The sequence below is a fragment of the Strix aluco genome, chromosome 10, assembly GCF_031877795.1.
Source record: "Strix aluco isolate bStrAlu1 chromosome 10, bStrAlu1.hap1, whole genome shotgun sequence".
In the NCBI taxonomy this organism is placed as follows: domain Eukaryota; kingdom Metazoa; phylum Chordata; class Aves; order Strigiformes; family Strigidae; genus Strix; species Strix aluco.
Window position 1 is genome coordinate 15465847 of NC_133940.1, and position 16351 is coordinate 15482197.

General features: G+C 42.9%; 1 protein-coding gene and 1 long non-coding RNA gene across 10 annotated transcripts in view; one reads left to right on the plus strand and one right to left on the minus strand.

The window, feature by feature from the left end:
• LOC141927939 (uncharacterized) overlaps positions 1 to 11702 on the plus strand; it is a 75595-nt gene extending 63893 nt beyond the window's left edge. Inside the window, exon 5 of the long non-coding RNA XR_012624635.1 lies at positions 11480 to 11702. This is a non-coding gene — a long non-coding RNA (uncharacterized LOC141927939). The remainder of the gene's footprint in view (positions 1 to 11479) is intronic.
• ARHGEF9 (Cdc42 guanine nucleotide exchange factor 9) overlaps positions 1 to 16351 on the minus strand; it is a 221387-nt gene that overhangs the window by 6921 nt on the left and 198115 nt on the right. For all 9 annotated transcript variants that reach the window (XM_074835375.1, XM_074835376.1, XM_074835380.1 and 6 more), the window contains 2 exons: positions 8864 to 9107; positions 8084 to 8152 (listed from right to left, as the gene is read on the minus strand). In XM_074835375.1, the coding sequence (XP_074691476.1) occupies positions 8084 to 8152; positions 8864 to 9107 (313 nt within the window). The remainder of the gene's footprint in view (positions 1 to 8083; positions 8153 to 8863; positions 9108 to 16351) is intronic.

The following is a 16351-nucleotide window of genomic DNA, read 5'->3' on the forward strand; positions in this document are numbered from 1 at the left end:
ACATTGATGGAGATACACTGCAAGGAATGTAATACATAGTCTGTCTTCTCCAAAAGAGAAAAAGGCAGACTCCCCTGGCCAGATCACTTGCAAACCCCATTCAGTTCTTTCTCAAAATAGCCTTTTTGGTCCAAACTCCTGAAAAATATCTATCCTTGCTTGAAACATACCCATGCACACACTGCCACTTGCCTCAATAAAGCAGCTCAGACCCAATATTCTCAAAGTTGTATGCGTGGCCCTGCTTGAGGATCTAGGCTATTGGCATTAACATCTAAGCTGGATGAACGTCAAAAGCTCCTGGCTGGTTCTACTTGTACAAGCAGCTGAAGGTTTGCATATTTATCATATTTATCAAATAGCTTCCATGGCCTAAACGATCAAAACTGCAGATCTCAATGGCATGCATAATTACCATGTGTTTGTGGACATGCAAATAAAAACATTTGTGCTCCGGCAAGTCAGGCTGATAATTCCATAAGAATACCTTTTCTTGTGAAATTGTGATATGGCACTTTGCAATAGCTTGAGGTGCCCCAAGAATGGCTTTTTTTTTTGGACATACCCACATTCTTGACAAGGTGGAACACAGAAATTGTGGGGGTTAGGGAGATTCACCTAATCTGCACATCTTCAAATCCTGGTAAAGAGCAATTCAGGAAAAAGTATGACAGGTTGGTATTTTTCTATTCTGCTCTGAAGTGATTTGCTCCCTCATCAAAACTCAGGGCCATTGTGCGAAATTGTCTCTTGAGGGATTTTTTTTTTTTTATATGCAAAGCCATAACTCCACTGCAATTCAACAGAAAGAAATGAGCAAAGCTCTTTTCCAATGCAATTTTGGGCTGCTTGGTGAACAGAATTCAAAGCGCAAAGGGAAAGAATCGATAGGTAAGTAATGATTTCTAGACACAGCTGCTGCTCTGCCTTTCCAAGGCGTAAGAAATCAGCTATACACCAATGACCAGACTTGGAGCTCCTTCTGCTGGTTCATGCATAATTCTGCACTGTAGCAGAATATAAAGGCTGCAGCTGCATAGCAAGATCGTTCGGCAGGGTGGGGGTTGTGGAAATCTGTTCAGAATGAGAAAAAGAAAACTCCAGGGTTTACAATTTGGCTAGACAAAACTGGTAAAGAGAGATGCTGCGCTGTCAGCTGAAATAATGTCTTTTTTTAGTACTAGGCAACGTCACTTGAATCTTTCGGATTTCTCAGTTCAGAAGAAAACAATTAAAAAGATTTAAAACACTCTTTTTCCTCCTAGTCCTTGTTTTCAAAGTGTCTCTTCTATTTGAGGTTACAACACGACTTCAGTAGCACGTGAAGATTTCAAAGCATGCTATTAACTCACAGGCAATCCACATGGACACGTGCAGACAGACCCAGTTATAATATAGCAGGACAGCTACATTAGCACTGCACCTTTCCAGAGTTAATACAAAACGTACACAGGATACACTCAGATTCGCCTGTACATAACCATGACACTTGCCTTACGAGCTGTTTATTCCATCCTCAACCTTTAAGATGTTAGCTTATACTTTGATCAGGAGCTGTGTCATAGGCTTTTCTTCTACCTAGCTGTTTAGATATCACACTGTTCATTAGCCAGAGTTGAGTGGGAGACAATAAAATATCAACACCTGCTTTCTCTACTGGCCGAGCGGCAGCTGCTGGCAGGACAGGAAGCAGTGCTGCGCTGAGGAACCTTTCATCTACCTGTGATCTCCACAGCAACAGAGTTAACTTGCATCCTTCAGGAGCCATGCTCAAAAATCCCATAAATTCAGTTTCCTTCTGAATGTTGTAACCCAACGTGGGGTAGCCAGGAACATACCTCAAGAACACTAATTGTTGTACAGTTAATTACACCTGCAATAGCGACAAGTTTAATTTAAAGAAATAAGAAGCAGTAATGGCTGAATGGGTACGGCCCTTTGCCTTTCTTCAGCACATTTCAACAGAGGATCTCAAAGCACTTCATCACTATTCACTTGGTTGCTGTTAGGTTTAGAGTTGGCAAACTATGCTGTGTCTGACATTATTTCTGCTCCCTGACTGCATACCTTATTTTTACAGCAAGGGTGCAAACAGCAGCTGCAAACAGGAAACTTCTGCCTCCAAAGGCAGTCCTGAGCGGCTGTGCACTTCATTGGCTTACACTTCCATGCTAAACTACCCGACTGAAATTCTGTCATACTCGCCCAACGCCAGAGGAATTTAAGCAGTGCGTTAGCCATGGCTCTTTACACAGCCGGGGATTTTACTCAATGGCCTGGCAGAGGTAGATACTACCAGGGATGGTACCGGTGAGGAGAATATGCCTTGGCTCCCTTTTCTAATCACTAGCCTAACTTCTCTGTTTTGGAGGAAGAGGGGGAGAAAAGGGCTAACCGCAGCTTGAGAAACACAACAGAGGAAAACAGTAATCTTGTGTCCTGGCCATTCCACAGCCAACCACAGTAGATACCAATACTGAAGGAACTTGACCTTCCTGAGTCTATTTAGCAAGTTTCTGCAACCTGATGTCATTAGGCTAGACATTAAGGTAATGATCCCTCATGTGATATGCAAAAGCTAAGCGAGGCAAGATGGAATAAATGATACTAGGGGTTTATCAATCAAATCCAGGTGAAAACCAAATTATCCCATCTTGTATTTATACAGTCTCCCTCTCCTCCAGCATTCTGTACACTGATAGCAAAGATCACTCTGTCGGTTTCATTGATAAGAAGAGATCAGTTCGTCCATCACTGCTCTGAAATGCAGCCTCTTCTGGGTAGCAACGCTGTCCCTTACCTAAAATACCTCACCAAACTGAAAGTGCAGGAGTACCTGGGCTGACAAACTCATTTCACTTGGAATCTCAACACGACACTGATGCCAACATCTTGGCTCTTCAAACGAGGGCCAAGGGAAAACCCAAGAGGCCTGTTTCACATTTCACAAAAAAACTCCCCTGGAGAATTTGCTCAGAAGCACGTGCCCACTGCCGAGTCACCGGTACCATCCTTAGAGGTCTCCCAGCCACGAATTTGTTCATGATTTGCCTTAACTTGTATATCTGACTGGATCTCTGATGACCCTACTGACTCCAGCTGGGTTACTAATGCCTTGAGTGAGGAGCCGTCTGTCCACGCTGTCATCAGTGAGACTAATGCTTGTGGACCCAAAGCACGGAGTGCTGGGGCGAGCCGCAGATGGGCACTGCGTAACGCCTGCGTCTCAGAGGGTGAGGGTAGGGTCTGTATTTTACAAGCAATGGGATAAGTTCTGTGATTTCCCTGAATCTGTGAGGAAGTACCACCAAGAACATGATTAGCTCCATTCTTTCACCTTCGCTGTAGGAAGCCCTGTGAAAAAAGGCAAGTGACCCTGATTATCTGAAAATGCAAATGCCCCTCTGCTTTAAAGTGGCTGGTCTATGTGTTGCTGAGTCTCTTTCAATCCCCTTGAGGCTATGCCTACATGTGTGAATAGGATGAGGAAACATGTCGGGGCCACGTCAATCTTGTTAGCAACGAAGCAATAAAATAGGCTTAAAAGCTCGGGAGAACCGCAGGAGGTACCTACAGACTCTGTTGCCTGGTAAGACCTGGCTCGCCAGCTGGATGAAGCCAGCACAAGTATGCTATCATGAAGTCATCTCGTTTTGCTATACAGACTTGCTGGGGAAGAGCTTGAAGTGCGGAAATGTGAGAAGTCAGAGCAAAGCTGTTGGGTGTTTGGGTCAGGGTTTTCATGACGCAGTTCACTGTAAGCTCAAGTGATCAGAAAGGAAGAAATTAGCAGGACAATTCAGTGATTGAGAGGGTGTTTTACTGCAGACCAAAGCAGTTCACATGCTGGCTGATGATTTAACCCCTGCTGGGTTTGCATAGCTGAGTATTTATGGGCAGATTTAATGACAGCATCCTTCTAAGCTCAGGGCTAAGGGTGATGGCGATTAAATATATGTTTCCCTCCTTCTTCAAGTCCCAGACTACCAGAATAAAGACTTGTCTAGGCTGAGGGCATCTGCTTTGGTGAAGTTGTGGCACAGTGCAGAGGAGAACACACAGGACAGAGAAGGAGCTGGCTTGCAGCACGGGTCTGAAGAGCTTTCCTGGGGTGGGAAACCCTCCCACTGAGCACTAAGGTCACTTCTTTAAATTTGAACAAATACTTCATTTTCCAAAATGGAAACATTGGTGGGAAACAGTGCTTTAAGAATGGGGTCTCCTTCCGGGGTACTGGAACTTCTAATCCCCCTGACACCCCTGGCTGACAGCTTCTAGGAACAAAAATCCTTTATGTGTACAGACTGTCCTGCATGAGGACAGACGTGGACAAAGCTGGGGATCAAAAAAGTAACTGAACGTTTCTGAAAGCTGCAAACACTAATCATTGGAGGGGAGATTAGAAGTGGCCAGCAGAACAGAAGCTCTCGATGGATAAAGACACTAAAGGAGCCTTCTGTTTTCAAACGTTTAGAAATGGAAAGAGTACCCTGGGTAATCCTGTGTCTATGTTAAGGATGGACTGGAGATCCACAAGGGATCCATTTTCAAGGGACTTTTAGTCTTACTGCTTTAGTCAGTAACGAGCACAGTTCTGGAAGCACAACTCGATGTATCTTAATGCTGCAGTGTCGGTGCAGGCTGTGAAACTCCTCAGTGGTACCTGGACTTATCTGCAGAAAAGTTGCACACTCGACTGGCTGTAGCTTAAAAAGGGCTGTGGGGTTTTTTGTTGTTTTTGTGAGTCAAGACAAATAAATTTCTCTGTTGCTTTACTATTTCTAGGAGACACCACACTGAATTCTATTCCCAGTTACCACACTGACATCGAAACAAGCTAAAGGGCAGTAACTGAGAGGCAAAAATCTTGAACAATCAATGCAAAAAGAAAAAAAAAACAACAAACAGCCCTTTTCTCTATCTCTTGGTAAGGTGCAGAGCCAACACTACCCATTTACTTTACGTCTAATGGACTTAAAGAAGGCCAAAAATTGGTTTAATGCTGTCTTAAGGCATCTGGTCTAATATCATTATGTTTTGCCAATCCAATAAGTAGTGCAAATCCTAGTATATTGCTGAAATCTGGCCTTGCGCATCATTAAATCAATTTGGAAAGAAGCCTGGCACTGCATGTGTGCACCCATTTCTGCGCAGACGTGAGTGTTAGGAGGGCGTTCCTTCCAGAGGGGTCTGACTTGTGCCCCACAGAGGGCCCTCATTTTGGGATGAAAAATCTTCTCAAAACACTGAGAGTTGTGTTCTCTCCTAATCGCCTGGATCAAGTTTCCATTAGTTTAAAAAGCACAGTTTTAAGGTTTCTTCTCCCGCTATCAGCTGATGTCTCAGCACCTCTCCCTCACCTGCTACAGCTGAGTAGTAGTTTAAATGCTGCCTTTCCAAACGCACTCCAGCCAGCTCCAGAGTAATACTTCTAGGAGGTGTGGTACAACAGTGCATGAAATAAGCAGCAGTTTATACTATTTGAAAAATGTTTTTCTGCTTCACCTCTAACAAAGTTGATTGCATTTTCCATTTCACCTCCTTCACAGCTTTTCTCTCTTCCTTAAGTATTCTGTGACAGGGAAATTACTATGGTTTCCCATTTAAGAGGTGGAGGGAACAACTGAGATAATCTAGAAGCAAGTCTGTAATAGGCATCCACTGACATGGAAGCAGAGCTCTCAACACGTCAGGTTGGGCTATGGAGTCATCAAGCCCCGCTGTAGCCACTGAGACCTGTCCTGCAAAGTCCGTAAATTTGAATGAGTAAACAGTTCAGTTGAATGCAGTGGAAGTATTCCTACTCCTAAAGGGCTTCCCTGCCTTCCAGGTATAACTGATGCTCCAAAATCAACTTGAAGCCCTGGGGGAAGCTGCACCAGGAGGGCAGAGGCAGCACACGATGCCTGCAGGCAGCAGCCTTCTGGCATAGGCACACCTGTCTGCCCACTCCCAGCCCGGAGAGCTGCCTCAGCAACACAGTCCCAGGTGCCTGCCAAGGTCTTTGGCCAAAAAACTGTTGGCCATATATGTAAAACGCATATGGCAAGATTCAAAAAATCAGTCACTAAAAGCCAACTCTCAGGAATTTCCTCCTACCTCCCTCTTCTGAGCAATGCCACCAGCTCCCTGCTCTGGCAGCCTCGTGCCTCTCTTTGGGTCATGGGCACAAGACAAACCACAGAGTAAGAAAACTAAGAGTTTTCAGCAAAACGTTCAGTGCCGGTACTTAATTTAATTAATCTGAGACTGGGCTATGATTACCACAGTGTAGGACAAAAGAAACAGAGCTACTAATTTAATGACCCTATTTGTTGTTTTCAGATTTCATGTCTTAAGTAAAACAACCAGGCTTCGCTTAGTTTGATGCTTGGGGTCTGACTGCATTTCTGTCTGACTCGAGGATGTCATCTCATAAAAAGAACTGCCAGTGTTATGGCATAAGCTTGTTCTTCATAAAAGAAATGCTGACTAGTGTTTTAGGAGCTAATTAATTTTACAGTCAGAGAAGTCTAAGATAATAGCCCCTCCTTTTTCATCTCAGAGAGAAAGAGAGAGAAAGAGAAAGAGAGAAAACAAGAGAGCAATTGCTGTACAAGAAATAAGTATGGTTAGGCATATTATATTTGTCAGGATGTGAGTCCAGTGATTTAAGTGGGAATACTGGTAGGCATGCTCAGGCACCTTTGAACTGTGTCACTTAATGACTGAACAGTACAATTATTAATTAATACCTTAATTAATAATATAATTAACTGAACACCAAATTCATAATTTAAAGTGGTTTTGTCATGGCCATCATGCAAGTCAGTTTCTCCAGTTTTCCAGCTGCCATAATCTCCATGGTTGCTTGTGTGCTGAGGGACAAGCATGCAAGTGGTGAGGGGGGAATCTGCAAAACCGAGCTCATGACAGCATCCGCTGCTGCCTCAACTACACATACACTGTGTAAGATACACGTCCCTGGGCCCGTTTTTGGGTGTGCACATACTTTGAGCTTAGAATATCTGGCCAGGAGAGTTTTTAGAGAACATCTCAGAAGACAACAAAGGAAGTTTGTAGAGAGAAGACTAATGACAATGGAGAGACACAGCAAACCAAGGTGTTTACAGTTGGCCTAGCGAACCACTACTGGACCAGCAAAGCCAGTAGACAACAAACAGGTGAGGCAGAAAGCAAAGAGCTCCTTCAACTTTTGCAGAAAACAACCCAATGCCTGTGCAAAGCAGGGATGAATCTGCCTGGAACTGACTATAGCCAAGAAGTGATGAGTTCTCTCAAACCCCATTTTTATAGGTCTAGTCGTGCCACGGTACTTTGGTAACGAATCAGTATGTCTACAACTTTGTGAAGCTTTGGGAAACTTGAAAAATGACCTCTCTGACCTTCTCTCCATATTTACTATTTCAAAACCTGTAGCTGCAAGAGTTACTGCGAGAGATAATTAACACTGGCTGTTTTGCCAGTTGAGACTCTGTTTAATATCTAGCATGGCATTTACTAGTTGGCTGTAGCCTGCCTGGGTGGGGAAATGAATGTGACATCAGAGAGATATAATGTCTTTACTAAGATACTTTATTTCCTAGAGCTGATGCTACTGTGTTGTCCTTAAAAAGTTACAGGCAGCCCCAGGAAACATGAGTTTCCCCTTTCCAAAAGGAGGAAAGGAGTAGATCCCTCACCATCTCCAGTATTTTAGCCATCTTTTTCTTTCTTTCTTTGCTAATGGGAGACTTTGGGAATTAGCAAATCCCTACGTATCTCCGCACTCACTCCCGTTTCAGCCTGAGATAAACAACTGAGAGAGATTTCTGCCCCCAGGGACAGCTTCTGGACATCAGACTGGAGACACGAGACCAAATTAATCTCTGGTGAAATTCCACTGGCTTCAACCACATTAGACCAGAGATTAATTTGGCCCACAGATACATTAAGAAAGGATACAAAGCACAAACGGTATTTTATAAAAAAAAGAGAAAGGGGAGGGGAAAATTCAAGGGGGATGCTGGATCCTAACCCAGCAGGATTCAGCCCAGCCCACTCCACCCTCACATCACCAGGCACAGTGCATGTTGCCGGTTACCTTTTTGCTTACTGACTTTCTTTACTGTCATTGCCGCTTGTCGCTTTTGATTTTCAGAAATTTCAAAGCCTGAAAAAGGGAACACGGCAAACACAATTCAGAAGATTGCTTACAAAGCCTCTTTTTCTTTTGGGGAGGGGGGAATGTTCTGCACTGTTTGGCAAACACGAAACATCCTAGGTGGCAAAGCATCACTCAGTGAGCTGTGTGTATGGGCAAGTATTTTACTGAAAAGCAAATCTTCCTTGAAAGGACAGGCCTTTTTATAATCTCACTTGTGCAGGGGCTGTATGAAAAGTAAGATTAGACCCATTATTATTTATACAGTATCATAAATATGCCCAGTGCTTTACAGCTGAGCAACACAAACTGAGCCTGAACTGACATTGGTTACAGTCAATTTATGGGCTGATGCTGAGGGAAGGGCACGGCTGGTAAGTCACTGACTTTGCCACCCTCCTACCCTGCATGAGACATGCTTAAGCAGAGCAGAACTGATGCAGCCAGGAGACTCTGAAGTCAGATGGCCAAAGACTTCCTTCTCCCACAACACCCACGGAGGTCCAGGCTTGAAGCTATGGGCAGAATTTGTTTATTGAGGGCCAAAAATAACAGTAATTGAATTGGAAAGACCTATTTATGACTATGAAAGCAACCAAGGACAGCTGAACAAGGTTGAACTGTAATTCTACTACAAAAAAAATGTGGGCTTCTCCAACAGTTGGGGCTAAATTAGGCATTACCAAAAATCTCCTTTCAGATTCATTTCATATTCCTCACCTATCTTTTCATCTTCTTTTACCATCTTCCTTTCTTCTCTGAAAGCTCTAAGCCATCGTAACTTCTCCTCCAGTTTCTTGGCAAAGAATAAGTGCATTTCCTCAGTCTCCTTGTTATGAAGTTTGAAGGCATTCTTCATGCTGACATTGAAGTCATCATCTCTCCCGTCTTCTATATCCACCACTTCATATTTATCCATGTCTATGCGACCTTTGTAATACAGAATATCTCTTCGTATCAGATCCTACAGAGAGAAAGGGAGAGGTGGATTTATCATAAGATACTTACAGAGCCTGAACTCAGGAGGGAATTCATGGGAGGGCTGAAGAGAAGAAAGAAGCAATGGTGAAACCTGGTTGGATTCTTTAAGCCTCATCTGCAGTGGATACAATTGTTGCTAGCAAAATAAATAGGGTAGATCACAGGCATAAAAGAACAAAATGCAAATCCTCATGCTGCAAGATTTTGCTTGTAGGCATGAAGAAATGCCTTTGAGTAGGTAACATACATCCATCATTTTCCATGATGGGAAGTTCTGTTCCACAGCACGAGAAACTGAAAATACAGGCCACAGGCCTGACGGGATTCCTGTGCTGCAAAGAAGGCCCCGTAGTAGCATAAATCTTGTGAAATCAGCTCGGGCATGTTTGACAGTGCAGATCTTGGTTTTCCAAACATGTTCTGAGAGTCAAGGGAGATGGGTCTCTGCCCCTTCTCCACTTCCCATTCGTACACAACTCATTGGTGAGAAAATCACCCTGATTCTCAGTTCAAAGAACTCCTAACCTATCTCTGTCCCGTTACGCTCTGGTTTTAACCTCTTGATCCAGCTTAATTTTTTTCTTTTTCCCTCCTTGATATTATAACCTTTACAACCAAACCTGTTCATCCTCATCTCCTTTCTAAGTTGATTATTCCCACCCCTTGTTTTATAGCAACAGCTCATTTCTCTGCGTTGGGAAGGGAAAAGTAAAATAGCTTCATTTTGAATTTTTCAGAACTCATAAGAGAACACACACAGCTCTGTGGCTGTTTGATATGCCCAGTGCAACCTCCGCTCCACGCCAGCGGCAGCCGTGCCGCAGTGCTGTGTATCAGCTACCATGATTCTCCTGCCAAAGAGCGGAGGGCGTGTGTTCACGGCAGCTGGGCGGCAATGGTAGATGGAGGTGGCACTAAAAACAAGTGTTTTAATATCTGTTGTGTCAACTGCTCAATCACAGATGTGAAATTGTGGATGCTGATAAACCATAGTAAAATATAGATAATTTCCTGTTTTCCTCCTTACCCTCGTCATACGTATTTTGGCTTTGCCCACCAAATTTGTACTGCCTTTACTAGAACTCTTCCTGATTTATACTGGTGTAAGAGGAGCTTTGGCCCCACAATCTCGATGTCTTTACAGGAATAGATAACAAAAAAGATCATCAGAAAACAGAATGTTAATTATATAGTCATGACTATGTAAGGTGATTCAAGTTACAAGTCATACATATTTAAAAAGCCAAAATTAGCAACACACAATCAAGATTTCCTTCCTCTACCCACTCACAAAAGCCAATATTTAGGTGTATGAAGTTAATTTAACTTAAATACTTTTTGATTTTTGAGAGTGCCCCAAAGACAAATGTTACATCAAAGGATTCATTTAAGAGGAAAAATAAAATCAATGTACAGCATTTATTTACTCAAATAAGATTTAGTAGTGAGATTTTTTTAAAGATAAGCAGTAGGTATTATTTTAAACAAATCATTAATCTTGAAAAATAAATTGTACGCTCTAATTTTTTTAGCAAACTTGCTCATAGATCTTCAGACAGTATTAACTATGATGAGACAGGGCACTGTCCAGAAGCTCAGAGCCTTTAAAACCTGGCTTCTTCCTCTGGAATGCTCAGGGGGGCAGGAAATTCCATTGACAAATGCATTATACAAGTATCTTCCTCTAGTATGCAGGCTTTGAGTAGTGATGCTGTCCCAAAACATAAGAAAAGGATATTTCAGGCTGAATATGCAATAGCAAATCTTTTCTGTTTTGTCCTAACTTGGACAATTGCTTCTTTCCTCTCCCTCTGTGCCAAGTGAAGTGCTGAGAAAAGGCTGTAAACATCACACTAAACTTGCTCAATTAAATCAATACTGTGCACTGTGTTTAAATTTGAGTCTTGGACTAGTTCTTAGAAATAGAATTTATCTTTACCACATTCTCAAAAAAACTTGATAACAAATCTCATTGGAAAAAAGATGTGCTCCTTAAATTAGCTATACTAGCAACCATTCTTCTTCTCACTGCTGATGAAAACTTCCAAAACACAACCCTAAACAGACTGTGCTTGTGAGATGGGTGAAGTGGGATCAAACATACTTTTCTATGTAATATTCATGATTATGAAGAGATTTGTTCATAAAAGGTATTACAAGAATAATCACAAACCTCTTTCTCACCTGGCTCTGAAAATACAAGGCTCTGTGCATTAGCTTTTTTCTTGCACATACTCAGTACATTTTTTTCCCTCTCATCTCTCCAATTTTGACTTAGAAAACATTATGAGCTGTTTTTAATAGCTAATGCTAAGTGAATGTTTTAACAGCTTTTTGCTGTCATTATACTTCCAGAGGACAACACGTCGGGTTTGGACATGTCTGACTGAACTGCTCCATACGTTTCCCCTCCAAGGCTGCAGTAGGAACAATCGCTGCCTCCTGTGAGTGTGTTTTAGAGGCTCCCGCGTTTGCAGGTGTTGCCGAGTATTGGATGTGAAGATAATGGTGTTGCCTAGGAGTTACTGAAGGAGCAATGAGGAGATAATGGAATCATACTAGTGCTTTTGGAAATAAAATGGCCCCGCAGAATATATTATTGTTGGCGAGAATGCAATAGTGGCAAAGAGAAGCTCAGCTATCAAGACTGTTTGCAGAAAACACAAGAAGAAACACCATGTTTTTGTCCTCGAGCGTTGAGCAAGCACAGGGGCAAATGAGGGAAAGACAATAAGCGCAAAGCTCCTGCCTGCCACTTTTTACTTTCATTCTGAGAAGAAACTTCAATAATGAATCTAGAAGAAATGAATCATCTTTTCTCCCATTGCCCTCCCCAGAGCTCTCAGTCTCCACTTGGTAGGAACTTTCTGGTGGAGAAACAGCCCTGGGGTGGGGGGAGGAGAGAAAGGTGCTGACACGGGGGAAGATGAAACCATTCAAAGAGGTACAGAAAAGCGAAAGAGCTCAGAGCAAGTCCATGCCGGATGTTTCCCGAATGCGGGTCACTGCCCTGTGCCAACAATGCGCTTCCTTCATACTCCCATAAAAGAAGGACCATTCCCCACTCATTGACCATAAACTCCAGCACTGGCAGCCTGAGTTTTTAAGAGACCCTTTGTTTTTCACAGAGTGGTAGAGCACATAAACATCTCGGTGAATAGCACATGTCTGCACATGGAAGACACTTTGTACACACCTGGTTTCGAGAAAGTTCAGTCCATATAGCAGGTTAATAACTGTAACTGAATAATGTCATTTTTAATGGGCTAGGCATTTCCTACTACCACTTCTCCTTTCTTCCCCTCTTCTTGCCAACACTCAATAAATAGATACTATTTCCCAAATGACTAAATTTTAACACCCATAGTATGGGAAGCATGACAATTATTTGATCCATGGATATTTTATCACATATGTTCCTACAGCTCTTAAATAACATACATTACTTAGGTCCTTAGTGAAGCATGGGCATCTTCAAATGCACTTAGGTTACACTGTAATTGATTTCAAGAAAATTTAGGAATTCATCTGGGCTACATGAAAGACGAACAGCAAACAAGACCAAACCCCTGTTTTAAGAAGCTTTTTAGGCATGTGGACAAGAGAATAGAACTTGAAGAACCATGCAGGCAAGGAAAGCAATGCTGCTTTGTGTGGTTTCTGCCAGATGCAGACAGAAAGCCTGTAGCAGTATTGAGAAATGAACCTTGTGTTCTGTACACCATTTTTGTCGAGCGCAGGACTATCTTTCCTTTCTTTGAGCACGTAAGCTGAATCAAAGCACGTACAAGATAAAGGAAAGCAGATGTGTGGCTGAGGATGAAAATGGATTGTTTAAACAGACTGGTGTAAGTACTACATGTCAGAAGCACAAAGCAAATACATATACACAAAGTGGAGATTTATCAGCTATATAAGTAGCCACACTGTCAAAAGGAGCTCAGGCTTAGGGGAGGGCAGAAGTGGCAGCTGGGACAGGCTGCTACTGTCACTCCTGATTATCCCAGGGATAACATACGAGAGAATTAGGAAGAAATTATGAAGCTATAGAATTTACCTTCATTTATATGCTGGCTATATTAGTATAGTATTATATATTATCCTGTCCATGGTTAAGCCAGGATGACGACTAGCTGGTTTATGCTGTCCAATTTTGAGAGTCATACAAAATGATTTTTTGTAGTTAAATCGGGTAAGAGCAAGAAAATATAAAAAGACAAAAAAAGACTCTCAAAACCTGATTAATGGGGAAAGGGCAAAGAAATGGAGTTGTTTAATCTAGAAAGGACATAAATAAAAAGGAATGTACTACTGGTATTCCAGTATGTGAAAGCTGCTTCTCTTCTAAGGAGGCTGGTGATCAATTGTTCTCCATTTCGACTGAGGCTTGGCTTAATTCATCACAAGGGAGAATGGGATTAGATACTTGGGAAAAAAATCTTTCTAGTTCTAAGAGTAGTTAAACACTAGAACAGACAAAATAGGTAAGTCTTGGGACAGCATTCCATGGAGATTTTCAAAAATAAGGTTAGACAAACATCCATCAGAGATGATCTGAGTATACTTAATCCTGCGAAGGGAATAGCTAATCTCCTGGGATCCTTCCCAGCTCTACATTTTGATGAGGTCTAAGAGGAAGGTGACAGATGGAGGAGAAAATGGGATGAGAGCAGGTAGGATTAGTATGGACTTCGGGGGCGGTGTGGGAGAAGCCCCAAGGCACAGACCGGGACAACAAGCACGGGGAGCAGTGACACAAACCTGCAGTCTCTGCAGACAGCATCCAGATCACATTGCATAGCTCTTAAGAAAATTGATGCATCTAGGTCATTTGCACTTATTTGTCTAAATATGATCTTTTTTTACCCTACAGCTTCTATGATTTCCTTTTCTTTCCCTAGCTGAGGTTAATTAAGCTCTTCGCTCTGCAGTCTGTTCACATAACATGTACTAAGGATTCACAAGGAAAAGATGAAGCCAAAAAAAGTAATATTTGATGGGAGCACAAAACAAAGTTTTGACGTGTTACATAAACCTACCACAATTCTGCTCTCTGCATTCGCTCTGTCAGAGGTTTACAGCTGAAGTGCTTGTGCCTGAGGTAGCAGTTGCGCTCAAGGGGATGTACCTGTCTGTGTGACCTGCTTGGGCCATTTTCTCGGGCTCTCACTTTGACTTAAATATCCCCATTTCACCATCCCCTCCCTGAAGGGGGGTGGTGACTTTCTCTAGCTGTGCTTGAAAGAAAAAAATCTCATTTGTGACCATCATAAGGAAACCAAGGCTGAACTTATTTTGGAAAACCTGAAGATCTGAAGTTGGGATGTCGCTTCCACAATGAATTATGCATCTACCCCCAAATTATTGCAGTGGATATAGATATCTGTAGAAAGGATTGCACCTGTAAATCAGACTGTTCAATAACTGTTACTATTAAATTGACTTCTACTTGTCTTTAGTACTGTTGTCTAGTTTTAGTCAATCACTTTTCTTCTGCCATGAGTACCCCAGGCAATAGCTACATGTGCCAGGCACTGCCTTTGTACACTGTGGTTGTGCAAGACCCTGTAAGAGTCAAACCCTCCTGTGATGCAGAGGAAATATTAATCACATGGAGGGCAATCTCCCTGTGCAGTCGGTTGCTAGTGCAAAATTGCATTATTAAAAGCTGTTCAATGGCTTAAGCAGCACATAGCACGTAAGGAGGAAATTTTCCTCTCCACTGGAGGACACAGGTAAGCACTTGAGAGGACCTGGCCTGGTATGTGTCCCAGGTAATTTGTGCAGCCATCTTCATGCATTTCAGAAACTTCTATTTATTTCTGGGTGGTGTGCAAGGATAGATGGGGAGGTCTTAAGAAAGGGTTATGATTTTAGGATGGCACATTTTTTTCAAGTGCTACGGTTTACTCTATGCTAGGTCACACTCTACTTCTCATGTGTAAAACAAATCATCTGTAAAACACAAGTGGAGAAAGAGCCATTTCCAGCCATGAGTCATTAGATCCCTCTTATGAGCTGACAGTATAAAAGGTGCCAACCACAGAATAATCTGTTTTAAGTTTCTCATTGCATATATAGGTTATTGATCCTCCTGGTTATCAAAATCCTGCACATTCCAATGGAAAAGTAGTTTTGAAATGACTTGGGGAGGAATTATGCACCCTGAGTACATGGATGCAATCAAGTCTTCCGAGCACAGCTCCCGAGGCTGGCAGGGACTGGCTGCAGGCCTTTGGGTGAAATGCAATTTCTCCCTCAGTCCTTCTCCATCTCTGTAATGGGATAATGATATTTGCTTATTTTACAGGGCAACTGGGAGCTGTAAATAAGTAATCAGTGAAAGACACGTTGAAAGCCTTTGATGGTGGATCTTTAACAGCTCAAAGCCTTGTAAGAACAGCTTAGTGTTACCCATGCTTCGGGATGCAGAGTTGGCAGACCGAAGGGAGACAGAGAGGAGGCTCTGCCAGTGACAGATGTGACAGAGGCAGCGTGGCCTCTGCCCTCCTGAGGGGCAAAGGGTGGCCTGAGTAACACACAACAGGGTAGCTCTTCCACTGGGGATCGTCACTCCGTCCCCACCACAGCTTTACAGGAGATCATCCCAGTAGAGGTCTTCTGAGATACCTTCCTCTTGCACTGAGCATGGGGCACAGTGAAAGTCCCATGAGGGGTCTCTCCCCTCACTCTTCCCTACCCAAGATCATGGCTTGAAGCGAGGAGTGCCACTGGTGAAGCAACAGTACTTGCAAGCACTCGTGGGGCTGGAAGGCCAAGAGTATTACACTGCGTACACACAGATAAAGCAAAGTTGAAATGAGTAATAACTGAAACGTAACACAGACAGGGCTGCAAGGTAGCAGCGTGCTCAGTGTAAAAAGCAGCAATCCATGTGGACTATTTTTGCCCAGATGATGTGTTCTTCAGGTATCAAAGGAGAGTGGGGATCCAAGGATGAGGCTGAAGAGGGACCCACCTACAGGCAAGCTCTACCCCTTAGTGAACAGTTGGATGTTGAAACAGTTGATGAATAGTGAACAGCTGATGCTGAAATCAGGAAAAGACTAAACCAGGGTCCATAATAACTGCACCCAAATGCCAATGCACAATTTGGAAAAGGCAGAGGGTTGGAAAGGCTGAGCTGTGTTTTGCACTAAGCTGTGGGTCACAAACACCTCCCTGATGATTTCTTGTTGACCTGGGCAGTGACTGCAGAGCAGAATG